This window comes from Rhinolophus sinicus, linkage group LG02 (assembly GCF_036562045.2).
Source record: "Rhinolophus sinicus isolate RSC01 linkage group LG02, ASM3656204v1, whole genome shotgun sequence".
NCBI lineage: Eukaryota > Metazoa > Chordata > Mammalia > Chiroptera > Rhinolophidae > Rhinolophus > Rhinolophus sinicus.
In genome coordinates, this window is record NC_133752.1 from 81,894,697 (window position 1) to 81,917,781 (window position 23,085).

Sequence of the window (23,085 nt, forward strand, 5' to 3'; positions counted from 1 at the left end):
AATTTCCATAAGTTATAATGAATAATGATGTCTGCCTAAGATGTTTCATGGTCACCAACCTATTGGTGTTTACTCATCAGGTAGGTTAGTCATAGAATCTTTTATTCCTTGCTTCTCTTTAGGTGAAATGAATGCAGCCTTGGAGACCAGGCTTTTAATGTAGACATCTTTATCTTTCAGTCTTGAGGAAATGTACGTTTTAAAGAAGCAATGCTTTCTGAAAGCATACCCCACCATATGAAACCTCTCTATTTGCAGAAAAGTACATTATAGTGAAATACTTGTGAAAATACATTGTCTGAATCAAAAGGAATATGTTCTTTATGTGTAAGTACATACCCTAGTGTCTTTTGATGAACATTTGAGATTGAGATTAAATGGAATAGATGAATTAAAGCCTCAGTGTTGAACCAAAGCTAAGAGCCCTTTGTTCATTTGCATAAAGGTTAAGAAACGAATTTTTTCAAACCAGGGTGACTGAATAATAATAATTTAAAAGACAGCACGTATAATAATTTCCTTTGAAAGATAATAAGACTTTTGTCTCATTTTTAGTATTTCTAGTTAATTTAACTTGTTTACTGAGCACCAATTATGAGCTAGACATCGTGCTTTGTGCTATTACACAACATCAAATAAAGACAGACATGGTTCCTGCTTTCTTGGGCCTTATGATCTATTGTGAGAGAATTAAACAATCCCAGAAATTGAATGTGGAATTACTAGCATAAGAAAATGAATGGTCCTAGGAAAGATGTAACTGTATATCCTGACCAAGCTCAGGGTTTTGCAAGACTAGCCTGAAAAAAACAAAACCAAAACCAAAACTATCAAACTGAAATTTGAAGTACAGCTAAGTGAAAATTGAAGGGTTTTAGGTGATCAGATTTACATATGGGAGCAGTGTCCTGGCTGCAGTGTGAAGAATGAATGGGCAGGAGGCAGAATGGACAGAAGAAGGCCAGTTAGTAGGTTTCGTAATAGGAGGTGTGAGAGTGGAGGTTGGGCTAGGTGGAGATAATGGTGGGGAGTAGGCTGATTAGAGAGTGATTTAGTAGGTAAAATCAGATTGGTGATGGGGCCATTCAGCAAGGCAGGAAGAGCTGCAAGGTGGCCAGATTTGGGACAAGGTGGTAGGTGAAGGATTCAGTCTCGACTTTAGTTAGAGTTTGAGTGCCGTGGAGGTGTCACTTTAGGCAGTTGGATATTTGGAACTGAAGTGCAGATCAATTCATGAATCAGATAAAAATTTGTTAAAAGTCAGGTTAAAACGACATATAAAATACAGTCTAATTTTAGTAGAAATAATTAGGTACGTTGGAAAAAATTTGAAGAACAGACTGAAAAGTGTTGATAGTTATTTCTGAAAGTGAAGTGTCTGATTAACTGAGGCTATTTTTACTTTCCAATTAAACATTTCTCCTTAATTCTACTTTTGCCTAATTCCAATATGAAGAAAGCATTAGGCATTTGTAATGGTAGCTTAGAATAGAAACATTTTTTTTTTTTTTTAACTTTAGTATGAATTGGCATAGGGAAGGAATGATTAAGAGTTTGATAACCTGGAATTGAAATAATTTGTATAAATAGACTTCATTAACTAGATGACTTGATTAATTTCTTCCTTAATGGATTTACTTTAGATAGGCTCTAAAGAAGAAAATATTTAAATTAAATGCCAAGTAGAGCACCAAATGACTAATTAATTAATTCAAAGGGATTGTTTCCCAACATTTACACCTGTTATGGGTACTGGTTTGCCCACAGCTCATCAGTCTGTGGGTGGCTCTGTCGGAGATGCAGTACCAGCTGTAGCAGAGGTGTGGTGGTGAGGGCTATTAGTGGTAGGGCAGAGAGGAGAGGCTGGTCTCCCACGTAAGCATGCTGAGTGGTGGGGCTACTCAGAAGCAGTAGGAGTATTGAAGTTGGGGTCAGCCTGCACAATATCGGTGGGTCACAGCCTTCCTAGGAAAGGCAGTGAGGGCATGGCTTGTTAGGACCACCCACTGTGTAGGAAGTGGGGGACAGAGTCTCTTACACTTTCAGTTATCATATTAACTGTAGGCTTGTGCTCGTTTCCTGGTTTGCTGCACTGGTTTATGTTTCTTCCTCAGCCATGGGCCACTGCCTGTGTTTGTATCCTGGCTCCAGGACGCCTCTGCTTTATGAGCTTTGGCACAGTACTTAACTCTTTCTTACCTCAGTTTTCCCATTTCTAAATGGGGGATAATGATTGTACCCTACTTTGTAAGATCGTATTAAATTTAAACTTGAGAATTTGTGTTACGGTTTTAGCATTGTGCTTGGCAAAAATAAGTTCCAGCAAATGGTAATTGCTGTCACCATGATTGGTCACCATCAGTACCCCCGCCATCATTGAATTAGGCTGACTATTCACTCTTTTAACACCAGTTCCTAATGATTTAAAAACAACCCAGCCAGGCCATCTCATGTATTTGTTTTATAAAATGAGGTTCTATAGATAACTATTTGCTTATTTTTACATTTCTATCAATTGGAAGAGAGCTTGGCACATAATGAGTGCTCAGTAATATAATTAGAAAAAATACATTATTTATTTTCGACATCCTTAGAATTTGAGGGTTCCCAGTGTACTATCGATGTGTATATGCATGTGAACCAGAATAGAAGCAATGATCCCAGTTTTGACTTTTGGTATTTGGAAGACAACAGGGACTGTATCATTACAAAACAAAACAAAAATCAAAAACAAAGATTTGAAACCAGAAACAAAGGCAAAAAAAGCAAAAATAATCAAATGGAACGACATTAACTTAAGCTATTGTACAGCAAAAGAAACCATCAACAAAATGAAAAAGCAACCTAAGGAATGTGAGAAAATATTTGCAAACTATATGTCTGATAAGGGGTTAATATCCAAAAGATATAAGGATCTCAGACAACTCTATAGCGAAACACACAAACAAAAAAAGCAAACAACAAAATCAAACCTGATTAAATAGTGGACAAAGCACCAGACATACAAATGACCAACAGGTACATGAAAAGGTGCTCAACACCACTAATTATCAGGGAATTGCAAATCAAAACCACAATTAGGTATCATCTCTCACAGTTAAAATAGCTGTCATCAAAAAGATAAGAGATAACAAGTGTTGGCAAGGATGCAGAAAAAAGGGAACCCTAGTGAACCTGTTGATGGGAATGTAACTTGGTACAGCCACTATATAGGAAACAGTATGGCGATTCTTCAAAACAAAAAATGGAACTACCATATGACCCATCAATCCCACTTCTGGGTATATATCTAAAGGGAATGAAATCACTGTCTCAAAGAGATAGCTGCATTGCCATGTTTATTGCAGCATTATTCACAGTGGCCAACACATGGAAACAACCTATGTGTCCATCAATGGATGAATAGGTAAAGAAGTTGTGGTGTGTGTGTGTGTGTGTGTGTGTGTGTGTGTGTGTGTAAAATGGAATATTATTCAGACATGAAAAAGGACATACTGCTATTTGTGACAACATGGAATGTCCTTGAGGGCGTTATGTTAAATGAAGTAAGTCAGAGAAAGACAAATACTGTATGATCTCATGTGAAATCTAAAAACATTGAATTAATAGAAACAGAGACTAGACTGGAGGCTGGGGGTGGAGTGGGAGAAAAGGAGAGATTTTGGGCAAAGGATATAAACTTAAGATGAATGAATTCCAGAGATCTAATGTACAGCATAGTGAGTATAGTTAATAATATTGTATTATATAATACCTTTAAAAGTTGCTAAGAGGGTAGATCTTAAGTGTTCTCTACACAAAAAAGAAATGGTAATTGCTATGGTTGTACTCATTTTTTAATATATCAGTGTGTCAAATCAGCACAAAGAACATCTTAACAGTGTTACGTATTGATTGTATTTCAGTAAAGCTAGGGGGAAAGGGTAGGCCTTGTTTTACAGTTTTAAAATATTACCTGGTCAACAATGATAATTCTTTAGAAAAACAACACATTTCAAAACAAGTGCTCAGAATAAATGCCACCAAAGCTGCTTTATAATAAATTGCATCTTTAAAAATCTTTAGCTCAAGTCTTCCTTCGTCTCATCTCTTGAGTGAAACACGTAAAATCCAACTTTTCATATATGTAATAAAGCATTATCATCGTGCAAAGAAAAAAGAAACAGAAGAGGAGGGTAGATGACTGTTGGTTTCTTCTTCATTAATATTTTTTGAATAATATTGGAGATCTAATTTTAAATGATAAACAAGATCATGCTATTTATTCATTCACACATTTATTTATAGAGGATAGAAATCATGTAAAAAGTAGCATTTTTTTTCTCCTGGATTTTATAGGAAAAGAAGCAGATTCTGTACCTTTTGATCCTCCTGTAATTCCAGAATAAACCTACAAATATAGTAACTAAATTTTTGTTCAACCTTGTATGCTGCACACCTTTGTATCAATCCTGTAACATTAGGTGGTAGTGTCCCCATTTTTTAAAAAGAAGGAGAACCCAATATGTTTCCAGACTTACAGGTCTTTTTTACTCCTTTGGGCTACTGCCTAGCACTAAATAACAAACATTTTTTAGTTGGGGTTGGAGAAAGAAACTAGTTTGGCTATTAAAATATGTGGATTTGAACTTTCATTTTGTCAGATTACTCTGTTGTCTTATATGACTATTAAAATGTCAAAAGCTTAGTGTCATGTATGATTTGACCACAATTCACATTTATTGATGCCCCTTGTTCATATATATCAAACTAAAATTATAGCACTTTTTTGAGGAAAGTTTAAGCAGATCTTATGGATTCACTGATTCCTTCATTCAGTTCATTCTTCTGGTATTCATTCAACAAATGCTTTTCATTTCCTAATGTACTTGAGAAATAGCTGGAGGTACTGAGGATGTGTGGGGGGTGGAAGGAGTTCTCTAATATTCCAGTGCTTTCTTTGCAGTGAGAAAAATAGACTATGAAGGAAGTAAGTCTGGGATGTGCTAGAGAATAGGTGGCTGGGTAAGGGGTGGTACTTTCAGCTAGTTGAAAAGGACGTCTCTGAGCAGGAGACAGGTGGTCTGGACTTCAGTGGATAAGAAGGAGCCCAATCTTGGAACATCTGGGATCAGAGGACTCTAGGCAGAGGGAGCAGCTCATATAGCAACCTGTAATAGAAAAAGGTTGAGGTGTTCATGGAGCCACAGGGAATTATTATTGCTGATATGCAGTGAGCAACTGGGAGGGGGGAAATGTGTGAAATTGCCGAGGAAGATGTTGGGGTGTTATTAAAGGCTACACCAAGCAATTTCGAGATTTGATAGTAAACACAACAAAAAGCCACTGAACTGTCAAACTATAGAGTGATATAATTAGATGTATACTTTTAGAAGATTGCTTTGGGAAGAGTGCATTGTAGATGAGCAAGAAGGGGAGAAAGACCAGTGAGAAGGCTGCTGTCTAGTGAAGAGATGATGGTGCCTGAGCCTAAAGTAGACTTGGGGAAATATGAGTGGAGTTGAGATATGTTTTATAGTTAGAATTTCCAAGAGTTCAGGCTGTGAGGAATGAAGGCAGAGGGTGACTTTTGGCATTTTAACTGGAGCAAATTGGGTGGGGATATGGAGGCTCCCATTTATTACCAAAGGGGACAGGGAGGTTCTGTTTACTGTGGGAGGTTCATTTAAATAGAAAACTTGAGGAATGGAGTAAGGGTACAGGATTGAGGACAGTCAGTCTCTTTCCTATTGGAACATTTAACTGATCTCGAAATGCCTTTGAGACATCCAAGAAGAGATGTCAATTAGGTCATTGGACATGTAAGTCTGAAAGTCAAGGGAAAGATCAGAGTTGGAGATGGGAATTTGGAAATCACATTATATAGAACAGATGGTATTTAAAGACATGTGACACATAGTGTTTCCACATGGCAAAGATTTGCAATCATTCTAACCTAACAATCTTTGTTAGTTCCTCTGATGGTGGTGCACCCTTGACTCAATATTAGCCTTGACTGATGGAAAATACCAACAAATTTTAAATAGGAAATTAGTATGAAATGTGGAAAAGGAAGTCCTGTATCAAGACATTTGAATGAGAATAACATAAAATTTAGATTTTTGAGAAAAACTGAATTTAAAAGACTAAAAAGAGACAATGCAGGAATATTACTCCTCAGACGTGAGGCAGTGGTAGTATTATTTCTAAAATATGTACAGAAAACCACACTTAGAAAGCCCCTAGAAATGAATGAGTGTTATGGTAGACGAGTCTGATTTTAAATGGCAAGCAGTTGATTGCCACCCAGGAAAGACCATATTTAATATGATAAAGTCACATAGTGTAAAATTGGAAATTCACTTGGAATGAGGGAATTGTAGAATCTGTACACTGTATTTCAGAATTCTGATATTCCTTGCGTTGGAATGTATAGTGTATTGTTTGACTTATTTTCTTACTGAAAAATTGATAAACGATCCTTCCTTCTAGGGGGATAGTCAAGTGGTGACTGTTTGCTCTCAGGCATTTTGTGATTAGCAATAATAGGTAGTGTCAGTAGAGACTTCTCAGTTTTAGGAACTTGAGACTGAAGTGAAGTTGCAGCATCATTTTTGCAACAGCATCATTTTCTGTAGCCCATGTGCTTATTAAGCATCTATTCCGTTCCAGGCAGAACTTGAGATGTCGACGTGAGTATGGAATGCTTACCTTTAGGGAGCCCTTGTAAAATAGGAAGATGAAAACGCTAACACCATACTGGGGTGCCAAAAACATGTATACACGTGACTCGTATTCATCTTTTGTTCCTGGTATATATTGAGTATTACAATTTTAAGACAGTTTTTTCCTTTCTTAAAATGTGTATACATTTTTTGGCACCGTCTGTAGTTTTCAGCCACACAGTATTGTGCTATGTTCTATAATTTGGCTGTCTGTCATCTTTTTTTCTTTTTCTTTTTCTTTTTTTTTTATAGAATAAAAGTAATTCCAAGTACTTTTAAAGCAAGCAATACTCCACATACGGGTGGGAATATTCAAGCTGGATACGTGAGCAGGTCCAGGTCAGCTTCCCGGCCAGAAATGCTTCCCCACCTCTCATGCCAGTTCTGACTTTCCCTCTCTCCCAGAGAGGCAGTCTGATGTGAGGGTGCTCTGCCTTCAGTTAGATCAGCAACGACTTTGCTGAAGGACTACACTTGTTTTTTATTCCCAATCTGGAGCAGACCAATACTTTTGTGAAACACAAAGCAAATTAATTACAAGGAAAAATTGGCTTGTGTTTTGCTTCCTTTTATTTCATCTATAGAGTCAACAGACAGAATTATTCTGTCAGATTGCTATAAGAGTTTCCAAAAGCATACTGTATTTCTGTACTTAACTGGAGACGGGGTAATAACTTTCAGCAGCACTGTGATATGTAATTCTTTGTTCAATATTGTTGCCCTTAAACTTCCCATTTGTATTGTTTATCAGCTAGATGTTCTGGTGTAGGCTAATGTTTGGTTATGTATTTTCTTCAGTTTTGTAGTTTCTTTAATGATTGGTGGGTGTGTGTGTTTTAAAAATAATAATAATGGTATGTCTCTTGTTAAAAAAAATAGTAAGCTCTTAAGATCATTAGCTAAATTAAAAAATACTACCTTGAATGTACTACCTTTGAGTCCTCGGGTTACGCTTATGTATGTTCTAAAGCATTGAGTTTTGTGGGGCTCTAGTGTTGAAAGTATCATGAGCGTTAATTGTGTTGTGAATATTCATAATACTCAGTACTCACTAGAAGCCTAGTTCTCCATTTTCTCCTGTGTCTTACTTTCATGATCTCTCTTCACACTCAGCCTCAGTTCAGTTAGACCTGAGATAAAGTGAAGGGGAGACGCTCATGCTGCCTTTTAAAGGGACAGAAAAATTCCCTTCCACTCCTTTGTGGGACAGAAAGGCGGTCCAGACTCCTAACTCATTTTCTTGTGAATTTTGTCCTATATTTTTATGAGTAAAAAGTGCTTATTTGAGCATTTGATCACTGCATTTCTCATTCCTAGTGAGAAATTCATTAGACTCCTAATTCATTTTCTTATGAACATTTTTGTCCTATATTTTTATGAGTAAAAAGTACTTACTCGAGCATTTGATCATTGCATTTCTCATTCACTGGAAACAGAACATATTCACGGAGCTTAAAAAATGGTCCTGCGAAGAGGGCTCCTCTTTTGAAGTAGGAGTTGTGATTTGATTCTATCCTGTCACCTCTGTCTGTTTTGGCAGGGAATGAGTTAAAGAGACTTCTTTGAACCTGGTGTGTTTACTCACACCCTGCTAAGTGCAGGTGTGTTGTTACACCCTATTTTACTCCTGAGGAACTACCTCTGGCCTGTTGAACTGGTGAAGGTTGTTTTTATTTCGTGTGGTTGAGCCCTGCCCTGGTCTCCCTGGTGAGCCTGGATCACAGTTGTCAGATGCAAAATCCTGTGTCCACTGAGGGTTACTGATACGGGATGGGTTCTGTCCTGTATTTCCCACCGGTGTTCAGTTTATTACCCTTCCTAGAGGACTAAGCAAACACAGGTCGTACATATGTCAGGGTTTGAGGGCTTTATATTTGGAATCACTTTATTCTGTGGTTAGTTTGGGAATCAAGTCACTGTGGATTTTGCCCTTCTAATGGATTGAGATGGCAGACAGATTGAAGAGGAAACCTGCAAAGAAGTTTTACTCTCTTTCTGGTTCCTCTCGGAAAGATTCAGTGAAGGCGCTGAGATATTCAAGGTCATTGAACATCAAAAGAGCCACTTCAGAAATCAGCAAAAAGCAGGTTGGTGCAGAAATTTCTCATCCCTTTAAATTTCCTTTGGAGTGAAAAGTAATATCTTCTTTGTGTTTATTTCTTAATACTCTTCTGGATAATTTTCTTGGTTAATTTGAATATTTTTTTATAGCTTCATAAACATATTGATATTTTCTGTGCCATTAGTCTATTTGTGGATGTTTATTATTTATTTTTGTGTGTGTTTATTCATTTATTACATGGGTTTAAATTACTGTGTCACAGCACAGGCAGTCATAATGTTATTAGCAGATTCTGATTACTCATATGAAATCTACTGAAACTTTGTTTTAATCAGGACCCTCATGTTACCCAAATACCTCACTGAAAGCATTAGCTGACTTTTATGCATAAACAAAATATTAGAATAAAAGCTAATTAGTGTTTATATAATTTCATAGGTTTATTGTTCCATGGGACTATTTGGAATTAGACTTATTTTACCGAGGAAACAAACAAATACATTGGAGCTACTGAATGGAAATATAAATGGTTGTGTGCTTTCTTGATGTTTTGTTTCGCTATTTATGTGCTGAATACGTAATTTTAGGCTGTTCGAATAATGTATAGCATGTCTTTTAATAGTATTGTCTGTTAGAAATTAAAAGATTCCTTTTCTTAACATTAATATTTTTGGAGCTCTTTTTCAGTTATCAAACAATAGTAGGTATAAAGTAAAACTAACATCACACACAAAATGTGATCTTTTTTCCTTTATAGTCTATTTTTGGACAAGTGCCATGGTTGTATATACACCCCCCATCCCCACCCCCCCCACCAGTGGTCTTTTGGTAGAATGGTTACTTTTGACTTTCACTAAGAATTACTCATGAGATCCATGTTCCTACTGGATGAAGAATTGTGCTTTCAACATTACAGAAATATACCTCAAACTCTTATTTCCTTGTTATAAATCAAATCCAGCTCAAATATGTGGTATTTATCTAGCTAGTTTATGAATGATACGTGTTTTGGAACATCTCTCAATGGGTTCTAGAAGTGGACCCTGAAAAGTAATCCGTGTCTTCAATTTTACACTTATTTTTGTCCTCACATGTCTGCTAAATCGTCAGTAGTTTTAGTTTCATCTTCTTCCCTTCTTTTCTTTCTTATCATGGAGAATGTTGACATAGCAGAAAGAGCTCAAGTCTGAGAAATTCCAAATCTATTATATTTTCTCTAGCAGAAACCACATCCTTAGTAGATGTTTGTTGTTTAAGAATTCTCAACAATCTCGATTTATTTCAGTGTGAGTGTTTATGTTCAGATCAATGTAATTTGAGTTAAAGGCATAGTGTAAAAACCTGTTTTTAAGAAATTGAATCTTCTATGTAGAATATACAGAAAATAATACCAGAAATAAATGCGGAAATTAAAGATGCTGCTTTAATTGGTAGTTGTTTTTCTCTATCCACTTGAAGAAGCATCAAGCTGAAAACTCTGCTTGCTCTTGAGGATGGGGCCCTATGTGTTGGCATTTGATTGTTGAGAATTTAGATGAGTGTGTTGTCATTAAAACTTTCATGGCATTGTTTCTAGAAGTAGGGTGTTCACCTAGAGCTCTCTGCCCAAATCCAATTTGTTTAATTAAATTCTGCTGAGCATTTCTAACTGCCTGCCCTAACCTACTTCTAATTGCTGATTACTGTGTGCTGTTCTTGTAAACATGTTATAAAGGTTTGATTTCTGAGCTGTCGAATAAAATGATACGATTTTTTTTATCTGAAAGGTGAGAGGTGGTCTTTTGGAGGGTGCCCTGGGACACTTGCTCAATGAGACTTCCTTCCTGCACAAACTGGTCCTGTGTGTGGCAGTGTGTACACTGATGAAAGAGCAAGGCACTTCTGGTTTTCTGAGCAAGATGCAGCCCCTCTTTGGAGCATTGTTTCTCTGCTAGAAGGCAGTGTGTAACATTTGAGCAGCCATACAAGTTCAGTTTTGTGCATCTCTTTGCTTGAGGAAAGGTTTCCATAGACAGTACAAGTTTCAAAATTTTTGTTTTGTATTCTCTTTGGGTGGGGGTAGGGAGATTATAGAGGAAGTATAATTATAACCTCTGAGAGTTGTGAAGAGAATTGAGATCATGTATTAAATGGAAAAAAACAAACAAACTGAAAAGAAGCTGAAATGTCATATATTGGACAGTTCGCTGGGGCTAAGGCGAGGGATTCAATTTAAAGCTTGTATGATTGAAAAATTTGCCTCAGCAACAATGCAACATGGTTTTTAAAGTCAAGTGTTGAAATTCATGCATCAGAATGTGTGCACGATCCAGTGTGTGGATTTCAGTCATTTACTTCAACACCAACGCTGTGATTATTTATCTATATATCCGTATCTGTATGCTGACGTCTTCATCTTGATTATAGTATAGAAAATCACCGTGTGTGTGGAAGTCAGCAGAATGACACGTTCTGACAAGGTTGCTTAATGGTGGAAAACAATGATGCTAATTCAGAGTTAGATGATTTTTTAAGTTAAAGTAAAAGAAACCTTAAGAGCTTTAAGTTAGATACACAGTTTACAATTTATCTCTTAAAAAAGCCTTCCCTTGTAAGTAGAACACAGAACTCAAAATAATGCTGCCTTGATCTTTTAGGGCCTAAAGGTAATTATTTTGAACCTCCTTGATAGTTTTCCTCAGGTAAGAAGCAAAGGAAATTCGGTGGATTTTGTATTTAAAGTCTAGAGACTGGTAGTATCTACTGTGTTTCCCCGAAAATAAGACCTAGTCAGACAATCAGCTCTAATGCGTCTTTTGGAGCAAAAATTAATATAAGACCTGGTCTTATATAAAGACCCAGTCTTAACATTATAGTAAAATAAGACCGGGTCTTATATTAATTTTTGTTCCAAAAGACGCATTAGAGCTGATTGTCTGACTAGGTCTTATTTTCGGGGAAACAGGGTATCGTGGATGTGGTGTATTGTGTGTGTGTGTGTGTGTGTGTGTGTGTTTATGAAGATAACATACTAAGGTGTTTTGTCTTATAATTTTTTGTATTAAGAGCTACATGAAGAAGAATTACAGTTAATTGAAGTTTAGCTCTGTGTACACCAATTTGCATTTTTATACCGGTCATTCTCTCCACTGTAGACACTGCCACTTCTTGTCAATGAGAAAGTGCAGATATATCCAGGATAATTTGAAGTACATCACTGTTTGTCACAAAACACTAAAACACATGTTCTTGTTAAGTGCTGTGTTAGGAAACTACTTCCGAGTATGTGACAACTTAGGAATATAGAACACGTCTCCTGTTCTATAAAGTGGTTATAATCCAGGTTCCTTTTCTTTCCTTCCTTCCTTCCTTCCTTCCTTCCTTCCTTCCTTCCTTCCTTCCTTCCTTCCTTCCTTCCTTCCTTCCTTCCTTCCTTCCTTCCTTCCTTCCTTCCTTCCAATAGAGAATGACTTAAATTCTAAATAGAAAGTAGAATGTGTATGTGTGGATAACTTGGAGGAGCGTTTTATTTTCTTCGTTGCCAGAATAGCTTCCTAATCACAGCAGAAGTGACAGGGTGGGCTACTAATGTCACCCAGACGTAAAGGAGACGTGTGTCCTTGGTAAGTTTTGTGACATTGCTTTGTTGTGTAGATACTAAAATATTATTGAATTTGATTTCTTGTGTTGCAGAAATGATAATTCTTGCTTTTTTCACAACTTCGATGAGAAGTTCCTGAACTTAAATACAATTTATATTTTTAAGAGTAGTATATCATTTTTTAAATATTAAATTTAGCTTTACCCTATGTAATTAGGTGAAAATGTGCATATTGTAGTATTCAGACTATTAGTTTAAAAAAAAAAGAATTTGCTACTCTCAAATTATCCTATGGCAAAAAAATTTTCTTCCAAAACCATGCTCTGCTCAGACTGAGAGATTTCTGATTTGGATTGAAGCAAGCGCTCCTTAGTCGTTTTCAGGGAAATGTGCCGGGCATTAGGCGTTCATTGCCCTCCTCACTTCTCCGCTGCCATTTATTAAGTCATTTCATCTGAAATCACAGTCAAATTTAAACTAGGCTGAGATTATTTTGGATTTAATAATAGATTAATCCAGAGCGTTTAATAGCTAAATAATAAAAGGGAGTGAAGTGCATGCAGGTGATAAATTTCTGTGATGGAATTTATCATTCCAGAGCTATTCAAAAAAAGGCTGAATGCAGTTCTTTAGAAAGAATCAAGCAGGGCCACGTCTTCAGCTTTATTCTGTTCTCCATCTCTTACTCCAGATAGCAGTCTCACCATGTCACAAAACTAAGATAGGCTTTGGCAATCAAAGCTCAGAGAGTAAACAGTATGAAACATTGCTCATTTTGAATGAAACTTTAGATCACATAGTTAGAGCATTAATGTATGTATTTTTTGAAAGGCATCAGTTCTATAAGGGAGTGTATTAAAACAAAGTGGGTACTATGCAGTTGATCAGGTAGGGACGGTGTATGTAGTGCACTATTGTTGGTTATATGAGGTCACAGGGATGAGCTGTGTAAGGTTACAAACAATGACAATGCGTGCCAGCCGCATGCGAACATGGAGTTGCTTGGTTAGAGTGACTGGTGCTCAGCTGGTGGTAAATTTTTTGTTTACCTTTTTGGTTGTGAACTAAGTACACTGTAATTTATGTTAATTTGTGCTTTAAAAGTCTTCAATTTTGTACTTGATCATAAGGGTGGGTGAGAAAGATGAAAACTATGCATAAATAGTAGTGCTAGTGATGAAAGGGAGAGAGGTTAACTTTTGAATAAAAGCCATATGTAACTAAATCCTGGAAGTTTTCAGTGATATATCGATTTAGAGCTGTATCTTTAAAACCATAAAACATGTTGTTTTTTTTTTGTTTTGTTTTGTTTTTGAAATTCATGACCTACTTCTCTTTCCCCTTAGGAATACTACTTCTGAATTCTTATAGTAGTTACAGCTTGTGCAGTTAATGCTGATCTTTATAATGGTTGGAACGATTGACATTAGCTCTTAAAAGAATCAATTTTCTTTGATTGGGAAATACATATAATCATATTTTGGCAAGCCTTTTGCCCTTTCAGTTTCTACTAACCCTGATGTTTAAATTTATCTTGTAGCTTTATATGGTAACCATAGTCCCTTAGTATTTCCATTTTTCTTGAATTTAATTTTCACATGGAGTTTGAGATACTTATTGCTATGATGCATATGGTAAAATAATTTTTTTTTTACCACCACTATATTTTAAATATCAAGCACCAGACAACTTTAAAACAATTTTTAAATTGTTTGAACATTATGGAAGAGACAAATACATTCCTTGAGAAAGTAGGTTTTAAATTTGTCCTCTTCAAAGTTTGACTTGTGTGTATCACTTTGTATTTATTTTTCCTTATTGGAATTGGTATTTTTAATATAATTTGAATATCTACCTATACATGGGAGTTCTCTGACTCAAAACTACTTCTGAAAAGCAAACAGTAGTAACCTTTACTTTATCATTCATCTTCCCCTTTCATTGGAACCATGACTTCGTTATAGAAATAATATATATAGGCAACCCCAATAGCAGCTGTCTTATGCTATACCATGTTCCCCTAAAAATAAGACCTAGCTGGATCATCAGCTCTAATGTGTCTTTTGGAGCAAAAATTAATATGAGACCCAGTATAATACAATGTAATATAATTAATATAATATAATATAATATAATATAATATAGACTGGGTCTTATATTAATTTTTGCTCCAAAAAACGCATTAGAGCTGATGGTCCTGCTAGGTCTTACTTTCGGGGCAACACGGTATGTGATGCAGCCTAAACACTTCTTTCTTTTGATTTGAAGATTGTAATTCTTACTGAAGTATCAGTAACTTCTGAAAGCACGGCCATTGACAGGTGCCCTACATTCATCTAGCCAGATGCCTTTCGTATGACTTTCCGATGATTAGATGATTAGATTCATTCTAGTCTCAATTTTGTAAACCTTAATGGCTGCCCACATATTGTTTAACCAGTTGAAAAATGAGGAGACAGAAATGAATTATTTTGTAAGGTCTGGTTACACAAAATGTTAGGTTGCTAATGATCTCAGCCCTTCCCTGTGTTGGGCTGTATCTTAGAAACAAAGTTGAAAGCGTAAACAAATAATAAACAGAATTCCTTATGGATCAAATATTGTTGGGTTGTACTAAAATTTTTTATAGCTTGATTTGTGTTTAGATATTTAATCTAGGAATTCTCAACCTTGGGTTCAACCAGACATTTATAGGTACTCTAAAACATGCATCCCATCTGCCCGCCCCACGTACACTGAGACTACTCAGGATTTGCTGAATCAGAATCGCCACTAATGGGGGCTAGTTGGGTCCCTCACTCAAAAGTCCCCAAGAGTCTGGCCTAAACCACGGAACATTGCCAGGTGAAGAAACTGAGCTCTGGAGACGTCACTGGACTTACAGAAGATAATAGACCTATTTCGTGGCAGATGAGAGAGTAGAACTTAATGGTACTTGAGCATATTTCATGTGCTGAACCTGAGGAAGAAATTCGAAGCGTATGGCTCAGGGACCCGGGAATGACTGCAGGCTTGGTGAGCCAGTGCTCATGTTGGCTGATGTTTATGTGTTAGTCTTCCGGAAGGTGTCCATCATTTTCTGAGGCAGGTGAAGGAGCATCTACAGCTGTGTAGGTGTGACCAGGAGGCGAGGCACTCACTGTTCCTTACATCCCCATGCCAGAGGTGGTCTGTATCAGCAACACCAGCACAGGCATGCTGCCGTCCTGTGCGCCACAGTTTCAGAGTCAAGACTGAAGTACTTAACCTGGTTACTAATGAAGAACCTCTTAGCCCCTCTGATACAAAGTATGACTTTGTTAATAATAGTCGTTTTTTGGGTTATCTAACTTTGGGTAGCTTTTTCGTATAAAGCTTTGAGTAGGATATATAAGTAGCGTTGTGGTATAGTAGTATACATTTTTATTCTTCACAATAGAATTTTACTTGCGTCCTAGGACTGAAAGCCACATTTTAAATAAATCACTTGGGAATGTTTTTGTATCTATATTAAAGACCATCTGAGGAGTCAGATACCTTAGGTAAAATATTAAAAAAAATCATGTTTTGGTGTTGATACAACACTGAAATCATCAAAATATGGGAAAATGGGCATTTTGTCAAGGAACCCATTCTTTTTCATGAGTTCCCAGCTAATTATCACCTGCTTTTCTTACAAAGCATAGTTTCATTACTAGTAGTTACAGATATTTTTTCCCTTCCCTTTTTCTGTCTCCCTGTTTTCGTCTGTTGTATTCACTGCTGTAAAGCCACATTTGGCGGAAGAGAATTTTTTGTTTTTCTTCTTTCCCTCTCTCTTTCAGCTTTTCTAGGACTTTGAATTCTCTTGAAGCTACTCAAATGGGTATGAACTCTGATAGGTACTCTCTAGTGCAAATCTTCCATGGGAGATACAAGACTCCAGGGTGACCATGAAGCAGTTATTCTGAGCAGGTTATATCACAGAGAGGGCACCTATAAAATACCAGTAGAGACAATATTGCAATGAAGAGGGAAGGGTTCTTTGTAGGAAGGTATTTCCATGCTGGTAGAAACAGAAGTTTTTGATATGGCTAAGGAATGTACCTGAGCTGTGATTTATCTGGGCACTGGCCTGGAGCCTCGTTGTTGTAGGTTAGGTCTTAAACACTTATTTGTTGCTCAGCTGTTTCGTTACGTTTGATCTATGAACAAATAGCAATTACTCTTAAATGCATCTTTCCACCTTAACCATCTTAGACCACCTGGGGAAAATCTATATCCATTGCTAATCCTGTCAGGAAATTAAAAGGATGAAGGAGAGATGGGACAACATTAATGTACTGCAACTCCTTCTTTCCTTGGTTTTCAGAAAATTTTTGCTCCTCACTCCCTTATATGAAGGAGCATGAGAACACTACGCAGCAGATATTTTCTCTCTGAGGCCCCGCAAATGAGAGTAGAGCTCATGATGCATTGCTTTCAGCATTAGCCACAGCAGCTAAGATTCACGTTTTGTTTTATTTACCAAGACAAAGTCCACCTAAGCTGGGCGTTTGGCTGTCAGTCTTTGGGCTCATCACATTGGACTGGATGGAAAGGTAACTGTCTGGGGTTTGTCCCAGGCCACACCACCCATACACGCGTCCTTTAATGCTTAGATTTATCTGCAAATATTTCTCGAATTTGGCTAAGTACTGTACCATTACATCATTATGCATTTTTCAGTGCCAAAAATGCTGTCAGAAATCTTTTGTTTCATAATGTTCTCATGGCTCAGTGATTATAAGGTGACAACACGGTAGCCTCAGGTTTTTGCCCCACTATTGGTGTAGCCACAGTGAATGCCATTGCAGAGCAAGTCTCCATCAGTCTTCTCACTGTCAGCTTCTCGGTAGCTTTGGATGTTGATAAGTGTGTTTTATGAGACACTACAGTGTTTCCCCGAAAATAAGACCTAGCCGGACAATCAACTCTAATGCGTCTTTTGGAGCAAAAATTAATGTAAGACCCAGTCTTATTTTTGGGGAAATATGGTAGGGCTTATTTTATATTACGAGCATCCTGAAAAATCATGCCACGGCTTATTTTCCGGTTAGGTCTCATTTTCAGGGAAACACGGTATGGAATGACACTTGACGTGCAGTCCTTTGTTTAGAAGTGGAGTACTCCTTTCTGACCTATCAGCATTACTGTAACAGAAAGATTGCTTCTACCAGCTGGTTTGCCTTTGATGACTTTTTTCATTTTCATGTTTGGATTTTCTTCTTGGATTTCCAAACCAGTTTCTCAACCCATCTGTCAATAATCATGTTACGGACTAAGCTATTTATAATTAAGTTTAGAATGTTTCTGAAAGATCTGGAATAGATTTTTTCTTTCTTTCTTTGAGGTGGAGAATTCATGATGCCAGTTTGGCTTCAAGTTAGGTCCAAACAAGGTCTGATTCAAACTTGCATTTAGTTTTTGGACTCATCAATCCCATATTATGTGTGCTTGCCATACTCCCCCTCTTCCTGCCTTTAAGGATGAGGGAAGGTGAGTGAACCCAGAAGCAGAAGTAGGACAGGTGAGGAAGCCTTCAGTGGACAGCAGGAAGTGAAAACAAATCTAAGTATGTATCTAGTATTGAATTCATTCTGTTGAGTCATTTCTATAGTGCCACCTAGAGTCTAATAGCAATACTGAATTAACTGAGCTTTGACAAAGAACACAGAGAAATTGAAATGCTTAATTGTATTGTATTAGGAATCAGTAGTAACTGGAGTCAGCTGCAGCTTTTTGCTACTAGATTAGCCACATAATTAGTCAGTATATATTGTAGGAACGCACATTTTAGGGTTTCTAAAAAATCATTAATGCCTCAATAATATATCTTTTATATTTAAACATGGGTTTTTTGAGGACTGGCTTTTCAGATAAAGAAATTGTGTGATTTATGATAATTTGTTTCTTAGATGATTATCCTCTAGCTTATTTGATTTGCATACCTATTTTGAGAAATAGATTCTAGACATCTTTATTATTAATAACTTTCATAGGTTATACGAAGTACAGGAAAAGTTTATAGGAAAGTTTTCTTTTTAATTAAAAATATTTTTCCTGGTAATTGTGGTTTTACTTATGTTTTCCCTACATAGTAGGATGCCCTTCCTGAGAGGTGCTCATTTTCTCTTTGGGTATTCTCTCTCTCTCTCTCTCTCTCTCTCTCTCTCTCTCTCTCTCTCTCTATATATATATATATATATATATATATATGTATTACATACATACAGACATATATATATACACACTCAATATATACACACACATATTGCACATAAACACATGTAATTCATGAAGCAGTTCTGTACTACCTGCACATTCTGTATATACCACTACAGAAGAGTAGGTCAGAGTATGCTAAAGACCTACCGTGTTTCTCCAAAAATAAGACCTAGCTGGACAATCAGCTCTAAAGTATCTTTTGGAGCAAAAATTAATATAAGACCTGGTCTTATAAGACCAGGTATAGTATAATATAATACCGGGTCTTATATAATATAATATATAATATAATATACTACTGGGTCTTATATTAATTTTTGCTCCAAAATACGCATTAGAGCTGATTGTCCGGCTAGGTCTTATTTTCGCGGAAAGATGGTGCTAGTGAATTAGAAAAGGTATTCAGTGTTTTGCACAGAAAGGCTTACTTGGGATGTACCTCCGGATAGACAGCTGCAGCAAGCACTAATGTGGCTAAGAAAAAGGTTTTGATTGCATTCGTTATTGGTACAGCCATTGACATAACTAAATATACTAGCAGATTTTAGAATTGTTTTTGGGGAAAAAAAGTGGAAAGTACAATGTTCTGTGGAGGAATATAAGAATGATACAACTTCTTTACGATGTTTGACATGGCTGGAACCTCTCAGGTGGGGTGGGTCATAAATAGTGAGCTCATTTCCTTTTCAGAGTGCCAGTCTGTTACATCAGCATTTGCCTACAATCCTAGATGTTTGGAAGTAGAGAGAGGGGCATTTTGAGAATGAGAAACAGTGATTATGGAGAGAGAAAGGAGCCAAAGGTAACTTCTGCTATTCCAAGATGTCAGCTGAGGAGCTGTCTGAGCCTGTCTTAAAGAAAGTGAGCATATAGAGACAGTGGAAATGTAATGGCTGTATGCCACGTCAGAGGGGTAGTAGATTGGGGGAGGGGGGTTATCACTTTGTAAGGGGTATAAATGGTAAATGTCTATTGCAGTGTTTTGTACACATGAAACCATTAAAAGAAAAAAAAAGGTGAGCATAGACAAAGAAACATCATTCCCCTGACAGACGTAGCTCCCGTCAAGTGTTGGAGGCAGCACTGTGCCCTGCATTGTAGGCACTGAAACATGCCAACTGGTCAAGTGGCCTGTCTGACCCTCTCCCCAGGGGTGTGGGGTCTTCCAAGGACTTGCAGGATGCAAGCATGCCTCTTCCTTTGACTGCACTGCTCCGTGGTAAGGAACCTCTATGCAACACTGATTGTGCAAAATACTCCACCTTCCATTCAGAAGGGCTTATCTGAAGGTCATAGCCTCTTGTCTATGTTGTCACATTTCACTGTCAGCAGAGTCTCACCATTGGTTGAGCTGTTTGTCCAAGCTGTGGTAAGAGCTCTCATCTCTGTGATTCTGTGTCACTAAATCTGGAAGAAGGCCTAGATCATAATCCAGGCCCAATTTGGCTGTAGATGAATAAATAGATCACGTCTATTGTCTGCCTACCTCCTCCACCCCCCACCCCGCCTTTACTCCCTGCAAAGATTAGGCTTAATAGCTGTTACTTCCTGTTCTACATCCAAGAAGACAGGTTCCCCCTGTTTCTCTGCTATGACTTAACTCCTTCAGGGCCCTGAGTGGTGGTTAGCAACTCATTTTCCTTCCATCAAATGCTAGCAGTTTGGGGAAAAAACCAGGACCGTCATCAGTCCTGTTCAGTAAAAAAGTCGCTACATTTGCACTGTATGAATGTCCCAACTTCTTTATTTGTTATAGGATATTTGAAAGTAGGTTTTATTTCATAATGAGCTGTTCCTGTCTTAGTAACATACAAATTAGCTTTGTCAGCATGTTGGGTACATGAAATGTATCTTTTCCCTCCTTGTTTCTCAGGTAGAGGTATTATAGCTTCAAGTAAAAAGTTTTCACTGGCGATTCTCAGTATGTCTAGAAGGGCTATGTTATGTAAAAAGGTGAAAAACGTTTTTGTTACACTGAATCCTCGTATTATTTCCACCAGTCCAATTAATCATAATCCTAGCCCTTCTGCCACATGTAAAAAGCAGCTTTTGGTAGGTCATTTAATGTGTAGGAGAATGCCCATTATCAATTAAATTTTTAAAAGTTATAACTTATTTAAATTAGTTCTTTAGATCAGCAGATTCAGTTAAGTGCTAGCATTGGGCACGAAGGGCAAATGGGGATACAACAACAACAAAATGGTTTAAAATATTATAAAAGAGCACAATATTTCTGTATCCTGTTTTAAAATAATTTTCCACTCTGGAAACAGCTGAGCACACCTTTGTTGAGTGACTCACCTACCTGCATTCTCGCGGCACAGGAATGGCTGTCATATTTGGTACTAATTGGATCTGGCGTTGGCAGTTTTAGCCAAGGTATGCCTAATGGTGGCTGAACCTGCAGTTTATAACCCTGAGGGTCGTTTGTCCGGATGGCCGCTGGCATGTATTTGGGTCAGTGAGTGAATGATGACTACTTCTCACCTGTATCTTCATCGTGCCCAGGTGAGCTGTGCATTTCAGCCGCTGTGCCTTCTGGGTCTCTGTGTATAGAATGGCCTCACGGACCTGCCCTGTGCAGCTCCGTGGGAACCACCCCATACGCTACAGTGCCATGTGGCAGCCCTGTGTGCAGTTCTTTACATCTGTTTAAGCTCCTTTGGAAATACCTCATGCTTAAACTGTGCTCTGTGTTCTAAAGTTTTATTCTGCTTTAAATTGTCCATGTTTTGAGAAAAATAAACATATAGTATAGGCATTATGTATTAGTAGATATTATGTGTGGTTCAACCAAGCTTCTCTACTGTGGTAAACCGTAATTAAAAGGATTTTTAGAAATTGCTTTCAAATTTGAAATTAAACTACAAAGAGGTTTTATAATTATTAAAATTTTAAGTACTGGGAAGAACCTTAGAAACAATTGTTATCTGACTCCCTCATTTAATGGAAGAAATGCACGCCGGATGGGGTGTGTCGATTTGCTTGTCGGAGGCAGAGCCTTCTGTGGGGGGCAGATCTCCTGGTTCCTCGCTCTTTACTGTGTCTGCTTTTTAGGATCAGATTCCTTAGGGTGTAGACCAATGCTTAAATGTGCTTCTGTATTGCATTAATATCAACCAGTGAAGTGCATTTTTTGGGGTAAATTCTAACTAATAAAACTGTAGAAATTATGGAAGCAACTGAAGTGTCCTTCCATAGATGATTGGATAAAGAAGATGTGGTACTTATACACAATGGGATATTACTCAGCCTTCAGGAAAGATGAAATACTGCCATTTGTGACAATGTGGATGAATCTTGAGATTATTATGCTAAACAAAATAAGTCAGATGGAAAAAGTTGAGAACCATATGATTTCACTCATATGTGGGATATAAAACTGAAAGCAACACATGAACAAGACAAACAAACAAAAACTCATAGACACAGACAACAGTTTAGTGGTTACCAGAGCATAAGGGGGTAGAGGGTGGTAGAAGAGAGTAAAGGGGTCAAATATATGGTGATGGAAGGAGAACTGACTCTGGATGGCGAACACACAAGGCAATGTACAGAAGATGTATTATAGAATTGTACATTTGAAACCTATATAATTTTATTAACCAATGTCACCCCAATAAATTTAATAAAATAAAAAACAAAAAATTGTAGAAATTAAAATTTGAAAATAATATATATAACTTTGAGTTTCTATATGATATGATTATAATGGTGGCATACACGATTATAAGTGTTTTCTACATTATAACAAACTTGGTGTTCACCACTCTGTGAATGAATGGGTCCTGGTATTTTCTCCATTTTCTGGATTGAGGCACAGTGATGATTGGATTAGGCCGTAACCGCTCACCTCCTCAGCAGCCCTTTTTCCTCTGCTTTGCATGGCACTTCTGCCTGACCAGTTGCTCCCTAACCAGTGGGCTCTAGAGGTAGCCTGGAAGGAAGGAGGTGGCACTCGTTTTTTCTTGTTTGCTTGCTGTTCCTGTGATTGCCCCGCAGTGGCCATGAAGTGGCAGTTGATTAGTTTTCAGCTTTTTGTCTGGCAGCCCCCAAACCAGCCTCATTAGGCCTTCTTGGAGGTATCAACACCAAGCACACCCCGGCTCAAATATCCCAGCACCTGCTCTGCTTAGGCCCCCTCCTCTGGGCTCCTAGGGGACCGCACAGCCTGGCAGTGGCCCTGTCCAGGAAGTCCCTCTGCTGAGCTCCCCACATCTCAGCCCCAGCAGGCAGCACCCTTTCCTCTGAGGCTGGGTGCCAGCTGTGGGGACCCTCCTTCAAGCTCTAGGTTCTGCTAACCCCAGTCCCCTTTTCTGTTCTCCAGCTCCAGTGTTGCTAGGCGCTTCCAGTGTTCACCTGTTTCCCCCAGTCCTTATATTAAATTCTCTGTCAGGATTTCTGTTTGCCTTCCTGGATCCTGACTGTACTTTTGGTGGATATTAAAAGGTGTTCAGGATTAAGCAAATTAGATAATAAAATAATTCTGGTAAATATATCCTAAGTAATGTTGT

The 23,085-nt window shown here is 37.6% G+C and overlaps 1 protein-coding gene across 17 annotated transcripts in view; it reads left to right on the forward strand.

The window, feature by feature from the left end:
• PARD3 (par-3 family cell polarity regulator) overlaps nucleotides 1-23,085 on the forward strand; it is a 612,084-nt gene that overhangs the window by 106,668 nt on the left and 482,331 nt on the right. Inside the window, exon 1 of one of the 17 annotated variants that reach the window (XM_074324699.1) lies at nucleotides 8,636-8,791. The exons of the other annotated variants lie outside the window; for them this stretch is intronic. Coding sequence (XP_074180800.1) covers nucleotides 8,651-8,791 — 141 coding nt within the window. The 5' untranslated portion in view covers nucleotides 8,636-8,650. Of the gene's footprint in view, nucleotides 1-8,635; nucleotides 8,792-23,085 lie in introns of those variants that run through there. 17 annotated transcript variants of the gene reach the window in all.